Consider the following 22,946-nt stretch of genomic DNA (forward strand, 5'->3'; position numbering starts at 1 on the left):
ACATATTTCTCTCTATAAATAATAAATCTTTTTAACTTACTCAAACAATTTAATTTGTTTATCATATTTTTCTTTAAATTTTGTTATATAAATTTTAGAAATTTTTATTTATATTGATATTTTGGTAAAATCAAGATCTCGAGCCTTTTATCCGAATAGGATGATAGTTTTTTCAGTCACAAACATGGACAAAACAATAAAGATCAATGTTCTCACTAAACAAAATAAAAACCAAAAACATAAAATTACACAAAATCTCACAAAAAATTTCTTCTTAAATCATACTGTGAAATAAAAAATGTATGGGACTATTAAGACACTGAACTTTTGAAAATACCTTTAAATTTTTAAATATTTTAAAAATAAGGGAATTCGTGAAAATGACAAGTATAAGAATAGAAAAAAGAAAAATAGCAAACCGTTTTTTTATTTATTTATTTATGGCAAAACTAACTGCCTTAAATATTTTTCCACTTCTTTGGACCGAAATTACCCCTCCACGGATGAGAACTGTCTAGATACAAATAGTGCATATTGAAAAATCAAATAAAATATCACATATCGATTGCAATGTATTTGTAAACACACTCACTTATAATAATTATTAACTAAATCAAAAAATTAATATATTTTTTCAGAGTTACTAAACATATTCAAACTATTATAGATTCAAAACTATATAATGCAGTAATTATTTATTATTATAAAAAAAAATAAGAAATTAACGAAAAAGATATTCAAATCTTCATTTTTGAAATTTTGGAATTATACATTCGAGTGAATATGTCCTAAATAATGCCAAAGATAATACCACAATTAATTATTAACAAAAACATTTAAAAAGTAACAACAAATCATTTAAAAGATTCAAATTTTAAATCTCACGTAAATACCAAACATTCCTAAAAATTATGGCAAATATAATGCATATAGTTAAGTTTAGATTCAAATCTCAACCCTTCCTAAAATCATGTCAAATACAATGCAAATGTTAATTATCTAAGGAAAAAATGTGGAATTAAGGGAAACGAAATTAAAATATTCGCCTGAAGACCGGAACGCGCATGGCCACAAAAACCTAAATTTGAACGAAGAACGTAGCAAATAAAATACGTTGTATTTGTAAACCCACCCAATTATGATAATTATTAACTAAATCAAAAAATTATTATATTCTTTCGTGAGATCCCTAAACATATTCAATTGATTTTCAATATCACTGATTATTTCAATTTTTACGTCAAATATTTAATTTTTTAATACAATAATTATAGATTCAAAAGTATACAGTAATTATTTATTATCCTAAAAAATAAGAAATTAACGAAAAAGATATTCAAATCTTCATTTTTTAAATTTTGGAATTATAATACATCCTAAAATAACGACAAAAACAATGCAATAATTAATTAGTTTTAAGTTTTGGTTTAATTTAATTTAAAAGATTACGATTTCACTTTCACTAATATCTGAGTTTTGATTTAATTTAAGTCTTCTAAGTTTTAAAATTTTACCATTTTTAACTTAAATTTTTCATTAAATAATCATTTTGTGGTCGTTGTCTATTAATTATTTTTTAAAAGACATATAATTGATAAAAGTTTCACTATTAAAATTAAGTCTGAAATTTTTCATAGTTTAAGTTAATTAATAAGCATGAATGTCAAGACTGAAAATAGATACATTTGAAGATTTTAAAAATGTAAATATGGAAACCGAATCGAAAATTAAAATCAAATTCAAATCTAAATCTGAATGATATAAAAAACTGTAACATTTTAAAATACAAAAACTGACTTAAAAAAGGAAATATGGAATCAAAATGCATGGATCATAAAAGGTAATTTCTCTCGAAAAGACAAAAAGAGAAGAAAAATAGCAATAATAGGTTTGGATATAATTAGATACAGATAAACCTTTGGTCAACGAGTCTACTTTATTATTTTTTTTTTTTAACTTTCCACTACTTTCAAATAAATAAAATTATTTATAAAATATTATAAAATTCTATTTTAGTTTATAAATATTTTTAAAATCTTTTTTATTTGAAATAATTTTTTTTTTATTTTTAAATTAACAATAATATCTTTTTTTAAATGTAGTGTAAATCAGAATAATATTTAAATCTTTTGATGTTCGTAATTAAAAAATAAAAAATGTGATCACATGGAACTGAATTGACTAACCCCTCGTTATAAATAAGTAAACTGCAAATTATGTTAAATCATCAAGTCGGCACCTGAATAAAAAAGAAAGGAGAAGTCTACATATGGAAGCACAGATGAATACGGCAATAACACCATCTTTTGGTGGTGATAGCAACCGCATGACACAGAATCATCCGGAAGAAAAAAACACCACCCATCAGGTCTTTTGATGATCTCTAAAATAAAAACAAAATATTTATTTACCAAAATTGTAAAATGCATATTTTTAAGAGAAATATCTATTAATAGAATAAAATTGAAAAGACTTAGGACTAAAATTTGCTTGAGAAAATTTGATAAATTCTTTTACCTTTTGTAAATAATTTCAACTTTTTTTTATTATCTTTTGAAATATTTTTTCTTTTTAATTTAATGTATTAATTTATCTTTTTGTTAAAGATTATTTTCAAATATACCAAAATAAATAAAAATATTTATAAAATGTAGAAAATATTTTGAAAAAATTTGTCATTTACATTATTAATTATTTTATTAAATTTGATTTGAATGTTAATTGTTCAGAAACCTGGATGGAGAAAGTTTGTAGCATATGTTGGGCCTGGTTTTCTCGTCTCATTAGCTTACCTTGATCCTGGCAACCGTAAGTTTATTGTTCTTTTCATAAACAAATTCAAGAATACTTAATGCATCTCCAGCAAAATAATTATAAATAAATGGAATGGAATATATAAACGTCCAACTCATAAATATTTGTTTTTTTTTTTAAATTTGACTTCCCAGTATTTCTAATGGTTCAAAAATTCCAAGAGAATTAGACAATAAAATAAACTTTAATAGATAAAGTATACATACATAAGTAGCTAGTGGGCAAGCAAAGTTTTGTTTTTATTTATTTATTTATTTATTTACTTATCATATATATTTTTAACAAAGTTGTAACTTGACAAACTATATCGTGTCTTTTATTTTTCTTTTGCAGTGGAAACGGACTTGCAGGCAGGAGCTAATCACGGGTTCGAGGTAAACAAAATCAACATTTTGTAAAACTTCCAAAAACAATTACTTTCTTTATATACAGAGTTAGTTTAATTATGGGTGTCAATTATTGTTACTGAACTAACTTATTCAACCAAGTTTCCACTCCTTCTTAATAATGATGATGATGATCATAATCATAATAATAATAATAATAATAATAATGTTTGATGTAAATTTAAAAGTTTAGGAATTTTATATATAAATTTAAAAGATTTCTGTATTATTATAGTTTAATAGTATAAATAAATAAGTGCAGATGGTTTTATAAGAAAGTTATTTATATATAATATATTTCATTTTAATAAAATAAAATTGGTGAATTGATGGGCAGCTTCTATGGGTGGTGCTTATCGGATTAATATTTGCGCTCATAATCCAATCCCTTTCTGCAAATCTTGGCGTAAGCACCGGTAAGTAATCTAATCTAATAATATATTTATATATATATATAAAAAGTACATCTCATTCAAACTTAAAATATAAGTTAAAAGATATACTAAAACATACAAGGATAATTATAGAAAAGGTAGAATATAGAAAAAAAAAAAAAAAAAAAAAAAGGAGGACAAAGATTTTCTTTTCATTGCTTCATTTAATATATTAAGATCTAGATAATAGTAATGATATTAAAAATCTACTCTAGTTGCTAATATTTATAATTTAGTTTATAAATTGAATATATTTTCAATTTTTTAATAATTTAGCATTCATGTACACTTTATTAGGTCAAGTTCCATCAAAATTAAGTATCAACTTTGTCATATGACTTAGTACTACTTATAAATTATAGATAAATTTGATTCTTTGATCATTTTATTAGTTAGATATGGGTAAGAAATTTTACTAAATCTTAATAATATTATTCAAAATATAGTTTATATGAAAATTACCTTCGTCAGAATTCTATATGTTGACAAAACCAAAGGGATAAAGAGATCCGTAAACAAAAATTAGAAAGATAGAGAGAGATCGGATAAATAAAGAAATGTCATGTTCTAATGTGCCAAAAAAACATAAAAGTAGAAAGAAAAGAAAGAAGAGAATCATATCTCTAAAGATTCTAAAGCATAACTTAATCTATCTGTAAAAATTTAAGATTCAAAATTTAAATTTATCTGTAGAAATTTAAGATTCAAAATTTAATTTATTTTAATTTTAATTTGATTTTATATTTTGAGAGTGAATATTGTTTTTCTTAAATCAAATTTACTAGAGATAACTAAATCATTAGCAATTACACTATAAATAATTTATTTGAAAATAATTTTAAAGATAAATTTTTAGAAATCATATATCAGATATAACTAAATTCTAAATCAATAAGTCTATCGGAAATTTCACATGTACTATAAATAATTTATCTGTAAATTTTTAATGGTAAATTTTATCCTAACTTTAAACTAATAAAATCTATACAAATATTCCCTTTATAATTCTAATAAATTAGGTTATACAGTCCTATAGCCAATATAATTAAAAAAGAAAAAGAAAAAAAAAAGAATTTGATTTATTATAACTTTATCTCGCTCCCAAATGATCAATATTTAAACAAAAATACTTACGTGAAACTATAATTTTTTTTTTTAAATTCCTTTTTAACTCTACAACAAATCATTAAACAAATATTTCTCCCCTTGTAACTCCTTTTCAATGTTAAAAATAATAATTTGAGAATAGGATTAACCAGAATATTTAAAGATTACTTCATTCATTAACACTAATGATTATTATTATTATTGTTATTTTATTTAAGGAAAACATCTATCAGAAGTGTGCAAATCCGAATATCCAATATTTGTGAAGTATTGTCTATGGTTGTTAGCTGAAGTTGCTGTAATAGCAGCCGATATTCCAGAAGGTATTGTATTGTATTTCATTTCATTTCATTTTATATACACTCTAAATTAATTAAATTTAATTTTATATTGAGTGTGTTGGTTGCAGTGGTAGGAACAGCCTTCGCTCTGAATATTCTATTCCATATTCCTGTTTGGGCTGGAGTTCTCCTCACTGGTTTAAGTACCATTTTGCTTCTTGGTCTTCAAAGATATGGGGTAAACTCATTCATTTATTTAAATTATATTTGGTGGTTTAATTTTTTGTTGTTTTTAGGAAGAAATAAATAAATTAATCAAAAAATATATATTGAACGTAGGCGAGGAAGCTGGAATTGTTGATAGCAATATTAGTGTTCGTAATGGCGGCGTGTTTCTTCGGAGAAATGAGCTACGTGAAGCCTCCAGCGAGCGGTGTTTTGAAAGGAATGTTTGTTCCAAAGCTCAAAGGCGAAGGAGCCACCGCCGACGCCATTGCTCTTCTGGGCGCCCTCGTTATGCCGTACTACTACTACCTATAGCTATTCATTTTTTTTTTCTTTATTTATTATTATATTATTTTACTAATTCTATATAATTATTTGTATGTGGAATTAATGGAAATGCGCAGGCATAACCTGTTTCTTCATTCCGCTCTTGTGCTCTCAAGAAAAGTCCCCAATTCTGTTAGCGGTATCAACGTATGTAATAAATAAGCCCCATTATGATCACATCACACATTGGTTTTTTTTTATTATACTAGAATTAAAATTATAAACATGGTTTAATAAAAATAAAATATATTTGGGTTTGATGCGGCATGCAGGACGCTTGTAGGTACTTCCTAATAGAGAGCGGAATTGCATTGTTCATAGCATTTTTAATAAACGTCGCCGTTGTTTCTGTTTCCGGCACCGTCTGTACCGTCGGAAATGTCGCCCAAACTACCGCCGATCAATGCTCCGACATAACTCTCAACTCCGCCTCCTTCCTCCTCCAGGTTTATTATTATTTAATTCTTTTAACTATATTAATTTGCATAATTATATACATATATTTAAATAAATCTTGAATATATTGATTCAGAATGTATTGGGAAAATCAAGCTCCACTATTTACGCCATAGCGTTATTTGCATCGGGACAAAGCTCCAGCATCACCGGCACTTATGCCGGTCAGTTCATTATGCAGGTATTTAATTTCATTTAAATTATCCTTAATTTGATAATAATAATAATTATTATGAATGCTAATTTTGTTTAATATATAATTTTGGTTGAAGGGATTTTTGGACTTGAAAATGAAAACATGGGCAAGAAATCTAATGACAAGGTCCATTGCAATAACGCCAAGTCTTATCGTATCCATCATCGGCGGTCCTCAAGGAGCTGGCCGTCTCATCATTATTGCATCGGTAATTTCTTCTTCTTTTTTTTTCTTCCTTCAAATTTTACAATTAATTAAGATATGTTTGGTAAAAATAGTTTCTATGGATTCACTATTTGGATTTCAATTTTAAAAATTATTTAGAATTTGTTTATAATATATTTATAAACTATATAACAACCAACTAAATATTGGTTTGAATTAAGTTTTTTTTCTAAAAGAACTATTTGCCAGGCTAACTTTTTTTTTTAAAAAAAATCAACATAAATTTTTTATAATTTATTTAATATTAAAAAATCTAATGAAATAGACTTCATCAACTAAAAATGGATTCAAGTATCTTCCTTATTGAAAGAAGATAGACTAATTATACAAGTATTTTATTTTAGCTAAGATAATTAAAAATTAAATGTAATCAAATAACTTATATACTTTTATTATTATGATAAAACTATCAATAGTATAAAAAATTGTAGAAAGAAAATATTAATAATGCAAATAAGAAAAATATAAAATTGTGAAATAGTCTTTAATAAAAAGGTTATAGATGTTAGAAAAATAGCATAACAGTAAAATTTAAGAGATGAAGTGGGGATTAACGCACCAATTTTATTTAGCTTTTAAGTCTTTTAAATAGACAATAATAAAAGCTGAAAATAAGCAACTAATAAAAATATGCTACCTAAAAAATAGTAAGTGATTACGCGAATAACAGACTCCAAAATACTAGGACAACTAAAATTTACTTAACATTTCCTCCCTTAAACTGAAAGTTCTCAAACATTCAGTTTACTTAGGTTCATCCAATGAGCAGACTCCCGTCAACAACTTCAGTGGCTTGGTCATTATGTCAGCAATTTGATCTTCACTTTTATAATAGAAAACATCTATTGTTCCATCCTTTGTAAGATCCCGTAGGAAATGAAACTTCACACCTATATGCTTGCTTCTTGATCCGTGTAGAATTGGATTTTTTGAAAGTTTAATCGCTGAGCTGTTGTCGCAATAAATTGCAATGGATCCTTCTTGTTTGAACTACAATTCTTCAAGAATTTTCTTTAACCAAATGGCTTGACACGCACATGAAGTTGCTGCTATGAACTCAGCTTCAATTGTTAACAAAGTAACAATAGATTGTTTTTCCGATGACCATGAAACAGCCCCTGAACAAAGCATAACAACATAGCCTAAAGTGCTTTTCCTATCATCTATATCACCTTCATAATAGTAAACCCAACAAAATCTGACTTCACCACATTCTTGTAAAACAATCCATAATCTTTTGTTCCTTGCAAGTACGGAAAAATTCTTTTGGCAGCAAAAAGATGCATCTCTGTTGGATTCTCCATGTATGTACTTAATGTCAGGCCTTGTTGTTGTTATATACATCAAACTACCAACAATTTGTTTATACAGAGTGCTGTCTACCTTTTTTCCTTCCTGATCCTTATGCAATTTTAATCCAAATTCAGTCAGTGTACTAACTGAATTGCATTCACTCATTTGAAATCTCATCAAAACATTCTGCACATACTTTCTCTGTGAAATAAAAATACCAAATGGAGATTGCACCACTTCAAGTCCAAGAAAATAATGCATCTTTCCTAGATCAGACAGGTCAAACTCAAACATCATTAACTGTTTGAATTTCTCAAACATGGATACATCATTTCCAGTATAAATCAAATCGTCAACATACACGCATACAATCAATATCTTTCCATCTCCTCCAAGCTTAACAAAAAGAGTATGTAAGAAATAGACTCCAATATGACTATACCAAGCGCGAGGAGCTTGCTTTAGCCCGTATAATGCCCTTTTCAATTTATAAACTTTATTTTCACAATCAAGCTTCACATAACTAGGAGGTTTTTTGACGAATACCTTTTCTTGAAGATCACCATGCAAGAATGTTGATTTTACGTCCAGTTGAAAAATGGGGCAAGAATTTTGTGCTGCCAATGCTATCACCAATCTGATTGTGTTATGTCGAGTTACCGGAGCGCAGACTTCCTTATAATCAACATCAAATTCTTGCTTGTAGCCTTTAGCGACCAAACGCGTTTTATATTTGACAACTTTGCATTTTTCATTTAATTTAGTCTTGTAGACCCACTTCAGATCAATAGTCTTCTGCCCCTTTGGAAGTTCAGTTAATTCCTAAGTGTTGTTTCTTTCAATTGCTGCTATCTCATCATTCATTGCCTCTTGCCATTTCAATTTTTTGACAACTTCTTCAAAGGTTACTGGATCACAATCTGCAAACAAAGCAAAATGAACAACTGGATCATCAGATTTTTCCATTCCAGTTACCACATAGTCTTCAATCCAAGCAAACCTTCTTTTGATTTGCTGAGCTCTTTCTACCCTACTAACAGTTGGAATTTTTTAAGTGATAGTTGCTTCATCATTTGTTTCAATCTGTTGCCTTGTCGCTTCATCTCCATTTTTAAAATCAACCTGGATTCGCTGGTCAGGCTTGCATTCTTCATGACTCCAAAATTCTGCTTCATTGAAAACAACATCGCGATGACAATTTTTTTGGTGATTGGATTGTACAGTTTGTACGCCTTTGATTGCTCAAAAACATCGAGAAAAATGTATTTTTCTCCTTTGCCGTCAAGTTTACTCCTCTTGTGTCTGGAACATGTGCATATGCAATGCAGCCAAAAATTCTAAAACGATCAATATACGGTTTTTGTCCACTTAAAGCTTCTTCTGGTGTCTAATTCTGAACAATAAATGTGGGACTTCTATTCAGCAATGGATACTCTAATTGACAACTTCAAGCCAATAAGTTTTCTGAACTCCACTACTCTTTAATAGACACCGCACCATGTTTACAATTGTGCGATTTTTCCTCTCTAAAATGCCATTTTGCTGTAGTGTATATGCTGCTATAAGTTTCCTTTTAATGTCATGCTCCTCACAAAAATTTTCAAATTCTTACAAGTTGTATTCACCTCCACGATCACTACGAAGAATCTTTATTGGCATGCCTGCTTCCTTTTCAACCCTTGCTTTGAAGTTTTTAAAAACTGAAAAAGTTTCAGAGATTTTTTCTGCAAAAAGTAAACCCAAGTTTTCCGACTATAATCATCAATGAATGTTACAAAGTAACATTTACCACCATTTGATGTCAGATTTATAGATCCACAAAGATCAGAGTGAATAAGCTCCAAAACATGCTTTGCTCTCCATGATTTTCCAGTTGGAAAACTATCTCTATGTTGTTTCCCAACCACACAATCTTCACAAATCTCAGAATGATTTTTAATTTGTGGTAAACCCGTCACCATATTTTTCTGCTACAATGTTTTGAGTCCACTAAAATTTAGATGCCCATAGCGTAAATACCATAGCCATGCCTCATCCTTCACCTTTGCTAAAAAACATGAATGAGTGAGGCTTTGGAGATAAAGCGAAAACATTTGGTTTGATATCATGTTCACTGAGCGATCAAGCCTAATTTTTTATCATGAGCTTTGCATACACCATTTTTTTATGAAGATCTCATACCCCTTCTCTTGCAACTGACCCACACTTACTAAGTTGGAGGACATTTGAAATAGTATGGATGATATCACCTTTGTTTTGGAGAGTGATTTTTCCTTTCCCCATAACAGATACCATGGAGTTATTACTGAACTTGACAATGTTGCGAAAGGTTTCGTCTAGTTTGGAAAAAACTCATCACCACACATGTGATTACTGCAGCCAGTGTCTAAGTACCAGAAATTTGGTTGTGTTTCTTCATTCACATAACACACCATCAAAAGAGAAACCTCTTTCTCTTGTTATGCAAAATTAGTTGATTCTTCCCTATTATGCTTATTCAAATTAGTTCGATATTCTTATTGATAATGACCATACCTGTGGCACCAACATTCAATATTTGACTTGTCTACCGACCTCCGTTGATGACTTTCTAAGTTATGGCCTCCTCGTCCCCGTCCTCTTCCTCTTCCTTGAGATTGACTGTACTGTGGCTGATGTTGCTGCTAATTCAATTGGTTGTTGCTTCTCTTCTTTTTACCTCTGCCTCTAACTTCTTTTGACGATGATAGAGTTTCTATTGAAGCTTTCAAAGCTTGCTCCTCGTTGTCTTGTTGCTTAAGCTTCTGTTCATGTACCAGTAAAGAACTATGCAGCTCATCAAGTGAGAGATCATCAATATTCTTAGACTCCTCAATTGCACAAACAACAAAATTGAATTTTGGTGTTAAGGATATAAGTATCTTCTCAATGATGATGATATCCTCTGACTTGTCCCCTAACATCAGCATTTTGTTGGTGATTGCCATGACTCGTGAGAAAAAAACAGCAATTGACTCACCCAACTTTATCTTAAGGTTTTCAAACTCGATACGTAGTGTTTGAAGCTACTACCTCTTTGCTTTTGCCGAGCCTTCATATTTTTTCTTCATTGAATCCCAAATATGCTTGGAGGTATCTTTGCAAAGAATTGTCTCTAAGATTGAACGGTTAATAGCTTGAAACAAGTAATTTTTGGCCTTTAGATCCTTCAATCTTTTGTGCGTCTGCATTGTTTCTGGTAATTCTGACATTCCATCAGACACAACTTGCCAATATTCTTTTGATCTCAGAAAATTCTCCATCAACATTTTTCAATGATCGTAATGACCATCGAAACGAGGAATTGCTGGTTGGACAAAGTTTTCAGAGGCCATTGTGGTTAAGCTGAAACTGTCATCTGTTGCTTTATAAATTAACCTCGCTTTGATAGTAGATTTTAGAATAATAACAGAAGGGATTAGAGGAAGTGGGGATTAACAAACCAATTTTATTCAGCTAAGAAGTCTTTTAAATAGACAATACATGTAATAGATAAAAGTTGAAAATAAACAACTAATAGAAATATGGTACCTAACAAATAGAAAAGTGATTATATGAATAACAGACTCCAAAATACTAGGATAGAACAACTAACAAATTTACTTAACAGTAGACCTTATGTTTATGAACTACATGATGCGTAGTAATTAATGGAAAAAAACTGAGTACTATAAAAGGAATAAGAAAGGAAAATTCGATTGATGAGAATTTAGAAGACGAAAGAAAATGAAATGGGTCCGCCAAGAATATCTTGAATTGTTGTTGGGTTCTGCAATTTCATTCTTGCATTTTTTTTGTAAGTATGAAAATCAAACTTTCAAACAAATACAAACACTCGTGAATTCATGATTGTTTGGAATACAATTATGATTATTTAATTTAATAAAATAAGTCATTTCGAAAAAAAATTAGAGTATAACATTTAAAGTAGTTTTGAAGTTATTTTAAACATTTTCATCGAAAGTGTTTAAATAAAAATGGTTTATTTTCATAAGTCAATTTAAAAAAGTCTTTAGTTAAATGATAATGAACATAAATTTTCATTTTAAAAGTAGAAGAGTCGATCTCCATTCTTCAAAAAAGAAAAAAATAATATGATGATTGAAATAAAAAACATATTCTCAAAACAAAAAGTATAAAATCAAAATGAGCTTGCATAGATTGGTAATAACGACTCCCGAAGATTATAGGTTTATTTTTTCTACCTATAAATTTTCTTTTATAAATATTAATTTTGAAGAATTAATTTAATGCGTAATTTGCATCAGATGATCCTTTCCTTCGAGCTTCCGTTTGCTCTAATTCCGCTACTCAAATTCAGTAGCAGCAGCACCAAGATGGGCCCCCACAAGAACTCCATATACGTAAGCCTAATCTTCTCCCTTTTTCATCTTTCCTATGACTGGGCCGGCCCATTAACCCATTTTATACTAATTTGGGCTTTCTCCAGATCATTGTAATCTCATGGATATTGGGCCTCGCAATCATCGGCATCAACATCTATTATCTTAGTACGGCCTTCGTGGACTGGCTAATTCACAATAATTTACGTAAAGTTGCAAATGTTTTCATCGGGATCGCTGTGTTTCCGTTAATGGCTGCCTACATTGGTGCTGTTATTTACCTAATGTTTCGAAAAGACAGGGTTGTCACTTACATTGAACCCGAGAAGGATGATGCTATAGCGCAAGCCCATTTGGAAATTGGGCTTAATAATTCTTTTGGGCCTGGTGACATCACTCCAGTGCCTTTCAGAGAGGATTTGGCCCATATTCCACTACCAGAGTAGAAGACCTAATATGGGCTTTAGTGCCGTCATGGCCCACTGTTTTTTTATTTGCTTGTGCGTGCATCTACTTTCAAAATCTTCCGATGATGTATCATTCAAGTGACATCAATCAATTATTAATTTTGTTACTATTTAGGGTCAATCAGTAAAGCTATCTGTAATGATAATAATACCTATAAAAGATTCATAACTCTCTTACTGTAAAGGTAATGGTAACAAAAACGAAGAGCAAAATTAGAAAAATCGTTAAGTATATGAAAAAGTTAGGAAATTTCACGTAATTTTCAAACACATTTAGGATTGATCACCATTAGCTCTGTAATTGGATTGCACTTATTGATTATGGATTTGGCAATGAGTCGCACATTTTAGTACAATTACGTAACATTAGTAAACAACAAAAAATGTAATCAATGAGCCACCTTTTCGAATCACCATTGATAGAAGGGTTTTTAACTAGAATAGCCTAAATAAGGATCTCTATTTACATGTTGGACCCAAGAGTGCCATAATTTTCACAAAAGTCCTAATGGGCTAAAAATTTACATAAATGTTGAGTCCAAATGACAAAACTACCCACATTTAATATTAATATTAGTGGTAAAAAAGAAAATAAGGAAAGTGGAAAGACGTGCATAAGGAAAGGGGTATTGTGACGAATGGATTGGTATTCAAAATTTGCCGAAATCTTTCCTTCTTGAAGAAACTTTCAACTACTGCTCTTATTCCTTCACAAACTAACTACACAACCACCTTTTTCTCTTTTGTGTAAGGAAGCTTGTGTTTCGACGAAAGAAGACGCTAAGTTAGGAATAGTTTCAATCTATTTCGGTAAGCCATGCTTGATGGTTATATAAAATATTTGTTAGGGTATATTCTATATATTTCACACATTGCAATATTCTGAAATCGATTTCGAACTTCTTCCCAAACTTCAGTGAGTTTGTGCAGAAGTTAGGATTTCGTTGCAAGTGGACGGGTACAAATTTCATATTTAGCCATGAAATGTCGTATTAGTAAGAAATGTGTGATTTGTGTTGTGAAAAATTGTTAGGGTTTATCGAGTATATTAGATTACGTATATTATGTATTTTAAATGTACTTTTTGTTTCATATGAAATCAACATGCATGTGGTTTTCTCTATATTTCATAGATATGTTGTGTTATATTTCTTATATGCAATGTTAATTTTAACATTTCTGGGTTTATATTCATGTATTACTGATTTTAAAAATCATGGGCTTATATACCAAAAATCAATTGTGATATTGGTACTATATGTTTATATGAAATTACAGGTATAGTTCGTAAAAGCAAAAGAGTACTTGGTTTAAGTTCTAGGCCAAAAAAATCAAACAAAGATGATCTTATTTTAATCTACAATGCAGAGGTGAAGTATATAGGTTGTTATGTGCATCATTAATACTTGATAAACATATATACTATGGATTTATTAATCTTCTACATATTGAACTCAAAGTGCTATTCAAATAAAAAGAAGAGACATATGACTTTATTGATGAATGCTTGATGGTCAAAACAACACTAGTGTGCAAACATGGTATTTGCAATATATCTCACATACCACAACTACAAATCTTCGAAGGCAAGTACACAACATATTGAGCTTTCCTATCAATCACCTGGTATTTCATATTGTTAACGGGATTGACCTAGATTAATAGATAAATACAATATTATCTATTGTCTTTTATTACAATATTATCTATTGACCTAGATTATAAGCTTTGCTACATGCATGAAATACATATCAAAATTATTCTCTTATATTTCAACTTGACGTTCCTTAGTAAATGAACCATGCACATGCGTATACTTTTATGCATGTTAGATACTATCACAACATCATTCATTCCACCTATTATTTTCTTCAACTGGTTGCAAAACCACGTCCATAAAATCATTCTCATAATCAACAACATAAAAAGCTAAAGAAAAAATTTGACCATTAGCATTAGGTGTCGAAGTAGTTAAAAGAGCACCACCGTACTTTTTTTTTTAGACTTGTACCATCAATAGAGATAATAGGACGATAATGCTGCCAACTGGAATCTCAAGTAGATAATGTCATAAAGAAATAGAGGAATCTACCTTCAGCACCAACCTTTGTATTCAACAACAGAACCTGTGGATATGAAAATTGGGTATATTGATACAACAAATAATGTATAAGGCGTGACATAATAAGTATATATTATTTATGTACAGGTATATATTAGGAAGATACTTGGGTGTTAGAATTTATGTCTTAAAACTCGTAGTTTGTAGTTTAAATAATATTCTATTCAATAAATTGGTTATTGCGGACTTATTAGTAAAATTAGAATACTATAATCTTGAATCCAATAAACTAAGGTCTAGAGGCTATCTAGTGTAGACTTGAACTTCATGTAGAGACATAAATGTGGATCAAGTTCAAGTATATAGCTCAAACGGTCTATAGTGTATGAATAAAGTTGGATGCCTTATTCTGAAAACACAATGGATTTGGTCCACTTTGTAGTTATTACAAACGATGTGATCTTAAATCGTTCATGTAGAGACATGAAAGTAGGGGCATCCTATGTAAAGAGTTTACATAAGACTGAACCATGAAATAGTCACTTTTAAGTTATAACACCGTTGACTATATAAAACTGACTATTTCAATTTTAAATAACCTAGGTAACATAATCTTAATTCTGAGCTAACTATGAACTTCTAATCAAATGGTATTATCCTAAGATCTGCATGGGTAAGGGCAGCTCAATGGTGTTGGCCTAAAAAGCCTCTTATTTCAGGGGTAAGATTGGGTGGATAGCTAGGGATATAGGGTGCAAGATGGAATTCCCTCCTACTCGTTTTTAGGGTTAGTAGATAGATTGTTCCCTTAAGGACTGAATCCAAGTCTTGAATAAGGGGTCCCGCCCTTTAATTGGCCCAAGAGGGATTTGGTTTATAGGTTGGACCTTAATCCAATTGTTCAATAGTGGATCAGTGGGACTTAAGGAACAAGATGTAATCTCGGGGGTAAAATAGTATTTTGATCCAATCGAGGTTACAAATAACCTATGAAGGATTAACTTGTTGATCATGGTTATATCAAATGGATAAACTATATCTATAGTGAGAAGAGTGCAAGTACGAGACTTTAGTGAAATGACCCGTTAGTTAACGAATGTTGATTAGCTTGGTCTAAAAGGGTTTGGCCAGTTAATCTTGAATCGTTGAAGCCCGTGATCTACAGGTCCATTAGGTTCCCCTACTAGCTCATACGGAATTAACCTAGAACAATTTGTTGGAATAATTCGAATTGTTCAAATTAGGTAAATAGAGAGAAATCGATAAATATATTTGATATAGCCGTCGGTTATATATGCTTGATAAAGCTTTATGTTTAAATCTGATTTAAATATTAAAAATATGAATACGGATTCATATTCAGAAGCTTGGAATTCATAGAAATGGTCAAAGTTGTAAAAGCCAAAACATTGACTTTTAACTTTGAAAAGTCAAACTTTGACCGGCTTTATATTCAAATGTGATTTGAATTTTAGAAAAATGAATGTGGATTCATATTCGGGAGGTTGAAATTAGTCAAGATGGATAAAATAGTAAAAAGTAAAAATATTGACTTTTGACTTGAAAAAGTCAAAGTTTGACTTTGACATAATGGTCAAAAGACTATATCACTCTTGGACTACTTAGTGGGAAAATCCAACATTTTGTTAGATAATTCCACTAACACTTAATGAGATAGGTGACTACTTAAGATGTAAACACCTAGCCTACTAAGTTCCACTAATGGTTAGCGGATTATTAGGTGTTCGAGTCTTTGTGAACAAATTACGTGCATTTTTGCATGTAATTTGTTTAAAAATAGGCCTCTTTTCAAACTGATGAAGACTTCTGGCCATTTTTCTATTTTTAAATTTAAAATATTTTTCTCTCTCAAAAAATAAATAAATCTCATCCTTAAATTTAACCTCCAATTTCCATCATTATCTCATTTCCTTCACTTAATCGGGTCTCACAACCAGATTCTAACTCCGGAGAATAGCAAGTCAATGCTAGTGGTGGTCCCGATTCGAGTTTGTGAGGAGATTACGAGGATTCGAAAAGCTATGGAGGTATGTTGTTCTTTCAACCCTAATTTCGGTTAATTATGGTAGCTTTTATACGTGTTAATCTCTAATTAGTTAGATGCATATAAAGTAAATTTCGATTCTTTCTTCTGTCATGCATGTCTTAGTTTCCATCACTGGGTTGTTCATATTCAACATGCACGCAAATGCTAGTAACATTTAATATGAGTTCTCAGGAGATCCTCTAACTTCATTTAGTGTAGCTTCACATTCGTGCCCAGCTTTTTGGTAACTAATGTTCAAACCATGCTCAAAACGAATATAATGGACTATATCTTTAGAATTGCTCAACTTCAAACCAACTATACTTATTTTCTTCTTTATTAGGTCCTTGATAACATAAAAAGTAGCTTGCTTGTGATATGTTAAAGAAACATCTACATAATATGTATGTTCACCATCCAATCTAGTAACAACCCATAAAGATCTGTCACCATGAAACAACATGAAGTACGTACTGACCATAAACATTCTTCAAATACGCACTACAAAATCAAAACTTACTTATTTGATTTAATTGTATAGTATTGAAAATTGTCTCTAATGGCAATAGCTTGCGAGGATTGTTTCAACGAAGCTTTAGTTGAAAACATATCATGTTTTTTTACTTCAAAAGTGGAAGAAATCTTTGACATTTCAATATTAAAAAAAAAAAAAAAGTGGCGCTCATCTGCATAGATGTCTGTTGGCAATGAAATGGAAGCTCTAGAATCTAAAATAATAGAAAAATAGCCAACATAATGAACAATGAGAGCTAAGGGTGTGTGTGGTTCAGTTTGGTTCGGTTTGAAGCTAAAACTGCACCAAACCGAAAAATGAAAAAAAAAACTCATTTGAAACCAAATCGAACCGATCATTTGTGTCGAACCGAATAGAAACTGAACCACTTATGCATAAATGAAACCAAATCAAAACTGAACCACTTATGCATAAACATAACTAAATAAAAGTTCTACAAAATTTCAAACGTAGATTAAATTAACTCCTACAAAGTTACAAACATAGAAGTTTCAAAGTCCACCTAACATAAATAAAAATCCTATTGTCATGTAAACTTCATCAAGACAAATTCTCCTTTACGCTCTTATTGTTCTCGTTCTTCTCCTTCTCATTTCTCTCCTTGATTTTTGCCTTTATATCCACTTAGAAGTCTAAAAAAATCTTATTATTAACATAGTAATGACATAATCAATATATTTGAATTTTGAAGTATACAAATTAATTAGAAAGAATGCTCTACATATACGAACCTTCTTCAACCGTTGCAATGTCCTCCAACTATTTTTTTAAGATCAACAGATTCAATATTAATTACTTTTGAACGTAGTCAAATTAGTGCACATACGAGTGTCTCAACTGTGGTTGGAGCTAATGTGGAACGAAATGGATCAATCACTCTGCCACTAGTACTAAATGCAAACTTATAAGCAACTATAGATACCAGAATCGCTAAAATATCTCTTTAACTAAGAATCTTATATCTTGAAGAATTTTCTTTCCACCACTCTAAGATATCAAAGTTTGCCTCACGTGCAATACGATGCTCTAATAAGTAAATATCAACTTTTGTATCCACGCTTAAGACATCCTCTTCATCCATATCTTCAAAATGGATACGAAGAATGTCTAAAGTGGAAGAAGAAGTTCTAGATGTAGTGGAAGAAGTAGTTATAAATGTAGTCGAAGAGCTACTACTACTACTACTACAAACCGAAGGTTGACTCTTGTACAATCCTTAAACAATTGAAGTTGAGATGATGCAATCGAGCTTGAAGATGATACATGAGTATGATAGTTTAAAGAATATTCACCAAACAATCTTCTCAAAACAGACTCCACCTTATTCCCCACTTCTTTTGTTGTATGCATGTCAAATAATTGAGTCAAAGAATATATGAGAGATTTCATCTTGTAATGTGGATCCAAAACAAAAGCAACATACAAAAAGAAATTTGTTTTTGTGTTCTTCCCCAAATACTTATCATACTTCTCTTGCATTTTCAAAGTCATGTCATGCAATAACTTATTATCATGACCATTTATACTTGCATATTTTTTTATGCAATTCTGAACAATAGTAATCTCATGGAAGCCTAATAGTAATATAAAGAGAGCCTGAAAGCCTAGTAGTTACTTCATAGAAAACAGGCAAAAGTTTGGTAAATACTTTTGCAATTTCTCAATCTTTAGAAGTTGGTTTACACTCATCATTTATATAGACCGTATCATAGTCTTCTAACCTCTCAAATGTCTTTTCAAACTTTTCGGCTGCATCAAGCATAAAGTATGTGGAATTCCATCTGATCTGAACATCAAGGCACAACATACTCTTGCAAGATATGTTCTCCTCCTCAATGCACTTCTTAAATTTAGCAAGTCTAGCAGGAGAAGATCTAACAAACCTAACGGCATTTCGAATTCGAATCAATGTATCATTCACATCTTTTAGACCATCACATACAATTAAATTCGATATATGTGCACAATACCTAACATGCACGAAAACCCCATCCAACAGAAATGCATGTTTAAAACATTTCTTTACATAAATAATAGCTATATCATTTGATGAAGCATTATCAACGGTTAAGGTCAAAACCCTATCAATACCCCAATGTTTCAAACATTTTTCTACCTCTTTTCCTATTGTTTTCCCTTTATGATTTTCAATATAAGAGAAATTAATTATTCTCTTATGAAGCTTCCAATTTCTATCAACAAAGTGTATAGTCAAAACCATATAATTAACGTTTTGAATCGATGTCCAAGTATCAGTTGTAAGTGAGACTCTATGTTCTTCATTCACAAAAATATCCCTTAGTTGTTCTCCTAAGTTAGCATATATTCATAAAATATCTCTAGCAATTATAGTTCGAGAAGGAATAACAAATCTTGGTTCTACTAACATCAAAGTCTCTTTCACAAACCTCCTAAATCCCTCATTCTCCACAAATCTAAAGGACAACTCATCAATTATGATCATCTCAGCAATTAGTCTTCGAACATTTTCAAGGTAAATATCTTATAATTAACTTTTTTACTGTCTCCATCATTGTCTTTATTTTGAAATACTAACTTTGTTTAACTCATATCTACTTTATTTCCTTTCAATTGATAAAGATTTTTTTTTTTACAGTAATGTTCAAGATGCATTCTCATAGTTGAATTTCCATTTGTTTCTGGATGACATGCATACACCACATCACAATAATAGCATTTAGCATGTGGATCATCATCACTATATTTAGAGCATTTAGTAAAATGATCTCATACCATAGACATAATATTAATTATTCACGCTTAAGACATCCTGTTCATCCATATCTTTCGAGATGGGTGGAGTTCTGGTGGTGGCATGATAATCTCAACAACACTCTTGCTTCTGATGGTCGATTTGGTGTCTGCTTTACCATTGTTATTGGCCAAACTTGTTGACATTCTACCTAGCGCATAGGGATAAAAAAAAGTCTTTAATTAGCATGAAAAATACAAACTTCTTACGATTGAGTACCAACGAAACAGTACCAACGAAACCTAGTTCCACACCTTACGTATTCAGTGTTCACAATCACGCCTCCACACCTCCACTGTTCACAATCATGCCTCCACACCACACGTTGATTGATGTTAAGATTGCTCGCCAAAAGGGAGAAGAAAGCTCGCGAGAAGGTACAAGAATGCTCGCCGGAAGGAGAAAAACGCTCGTCGGAGAGAGAAGAACGCTCGTCGAAGGGAGGGAACGCTTAGGTCGCACGTTTTCTTATCGAAAGGGAGAACTTACACGTCTGTGTCTCTTCGTTTTTATCATATGCCTCATCTTGACGTCTTGTGCTATTGTATACGTGTTTCAAGCTTGACTTTTACCCTAAGCTATATATATATTATATATATATATATATATATATATATATATATCTAATTATTTTAAATAAAATGGTTTGGTTCGATTTTAGAATCGATTTTAACCTCTTAAACTAAACGGAATCGCATATAAATCAGTTTACTTAAAATAGAAACCGAACTGAAACGTATGCATTCGGTTTCAGTTCGATTAGTTAATCAATTTGGTTTTTAACTTGATTTTGAACACTCATAACGAGAGCAATGTGTTGCTCCACATTTGATGTTATTATGTGGTAAACCCATTTAACATCGTTGTCTTTGATAATAGGCAAGTTCTTCTTAAGACATTCTATAGGACCTAAGTAGAGGTATATATCCAGATTATCCATATATATCAACAAAACTTCCAAATTGGATAGAAGACTATTGTGTAAGTCTTAAAAAGATATATATTCATTCACTAAAATTTTTGATACACTATAGTTAAGGTAGTTGTCAAAATAAATGAAAAAACATTCATAATATATTATAATGTTGGTCATACCTGATAAAAAAATTTAAATATATATATATCATTCAGTATTATTTAAAATATATATGAGCATATAATGATCTTTTTAAATCGAAAACAGTTTCAGACACTGTAAAAAATTGTCAAATTAACTTTCAATGTATGTGAAAAAATGCAAAATGAATGTAATATAATAAGTATAAATCAGAAATTAGTAAAGTACATAGTATATATGAAAAACAATGTGAAACGGAAGGAAAGGATGTGATATATATACTTGAGTGATTGTAAATTTGCTTCATCGAAAAACTTCAACGGAAAATTTTATTGGCATAGTATAATTCACAATTTTGAGAAACAAATTAATAATATGAAATATGTACGCACTCATCGAAAAACTTGAAGGAGATGAATGGAATAAGGAAGAATGGACAGAGAGAAACGGACGTAGAGAGAGATTATTGGAAGAAATTTTGACTATAATCACTAGGAAAAGAAATGGGGGGAGAGAAAGATGATTGAAATCTTACCATAATTGTATTCAATATGTAACATATTTACATATGATAACTAATAATGACTACCTTAACATTAAATGAGAAGAAATATATTAAATAATTAATAGACTAAATATGTAAGTTTTAATATAAATAATAAATGTAGAATAAAATATTTATGGCAACAATATTTTTTTTTTGAAAATATGTAATATTTTTAAAAAAATGACAAATCTTGTTAATGAAATTAAATGAGAATTTAAGACATTTGTGTAAAATCATAGCCATGTTATGTCTTTTCTCTAAATTTTTCTTGATAGAATAGGTTTACAAGAAAGTAACAAGGTCGTTGTTGAGTTTAATACTTATGTATAATGCGCTTCCAACTAATTTTTACAAAATCTAAATTTTTTGTGGCCTATTTATTCTGTGTATATAGATTCCTGACTCGAATGTAGTTTAAGTAGTTGAGATGTGTATTTTCAATCAATAAACATAGCTTGTTTCTAAATTTGAATGGTTGTGTTATTATATTTCAAGTGATGTGTTTGGTGAGTTGATGGAATTGTTAGAGATCATTTATCTTTTAAATGTCCTTTTAGAAGAGGGAGGGAAATGGCATTCGACTAGTTTGAAAATGAGGGGAGAGAGTGAATGGAAAATAAATAATTGATTTAGAGTTTAGGAACCTATTAAATCATTTATATTTACATAATATTATTGATATCTAAGAAATGATAAAAAAACTAGATTCAACTTGACTTTTTTAAAACATTAAGCGATGTGTCAATATGACTTTTTTTTTTGAAAAAGCGCCCCAACCTTGGGGGTTTTTTTTTTTTAAATTCTTGACTTTTTTTCCTTAAAATAACCAATTAACTAATGTTTTTTTCTCTACAAAACGTCAAGTACTTAAAATTGCAAACAAAAAAAAAAGTCTATTTTTCTAGTAATGTGGGTTGTATCCGCAATGTTATTAGAATAAAGCACTCAACCTTATTTGTTTATTGTAGACCTTTTAGGTTATAATTTGAGCATGAATCACTCATATGTCTACCACATACTATTCAAGTCACATCATATAACATTGTATCTTAGTTTATTGGATTGCATTTAGTGTCGATCAAATAAAATACTTCTTATTTCATTAAAGAAAACAATTATGTTTTTACAAAGTACAAACTACTTGATTTAGGACGCAAAATCCAACAACATAATCATTTGTGCCATTTATATATTTGATGATCCTCTTTACACTGATCAAGGACTAAATTTGGTACATGACTGATATTTAACACATAAACCAATTACGAAGGAAATTCTGTCAGCCAGATGTTAGATGCGATAAATTACCAAAGATACTTCTGTAGAACTTTTCATCAACCTAAGTTCTACCTA

At 30.1% G+C, this 22,946-nt stretch overlaps 1 protein-coding gene across 1 annotated transcript; it reads left to right on the forward strand.

The window, feature by feature from the left end:
- Positions 1 to 2,714: 2,714 nt before the first annotated feature.
- LOC103504113 (metal transporter Nramp5-like) lies at positions 2,715 to 12,634 on the forward strand. Its single transcript, XM_017048125.2, has 12 exons — positions 2,715 to 2,808; positions 3,148 to 3,188; positions 3,538 to 3,616; positions 4,960 to 5,064; positions 5,151 to 5,260; positions 5,362 to 5,543; positions 5,652 to 5,721; positions 5,847 to 6,020; positions 6,107 to 6,211; positions 6,303 to 6,434; positions 12,031 to 12,126; positions 12,213 to 12,634. Exons 1-12 carry the CDS (start codon positions 2,715 to 2,717, stop codon positions 12,549 to 12,551), a joined length of 1,527 nt encoding a protein of 508 aa, XP_016903614.2. The 3' UTR covers positions 12,552 to 12,634.
- Positions 12,635 to 22,946: the final 10,312 nt, after the last annotated feature.

Source organism: Cucumis melo, chromosome 3 (assembly GCF_025177605.1).
Source record: "Cucumis melo cultivar AY chromosome 3, USDA_Cmelo_AY_1.0, whole genome shotgun sequence".
Classification (NCBI taxonomy): Eukaryota; Viridiplantae; Streptophyta; class Magnoliopsida; order Cucurbitales; family Cucurbitaceae; genus Cucumis; species Cucumis melo.

Excerpts from the sequence above, each read along its gene's own strand:
- LOC103504113 (XM_017048125.2), top strand. The coding sequence starts at position 2,715 with ATGTTAATTGTTCAGAAACCTGGATGGAGAAAGTTTGTAGCATATGTT. Across the intron at positions 2,809-3,147 it reads TTACCTTGATCCTGGCAACC|TGGAAACGGACTTGCAGGCA; the intron begins GTAAGTTTATTG and ends TTTCTTTTGCAG. Across the intron at positions 5,261-5,361 it reads TTGGTCTTCAAAGATATGGG|GCGAGGAAGCTGGAATTGTT; the intron begins GTAAACTCATTC and ends TATTGAACGTAG.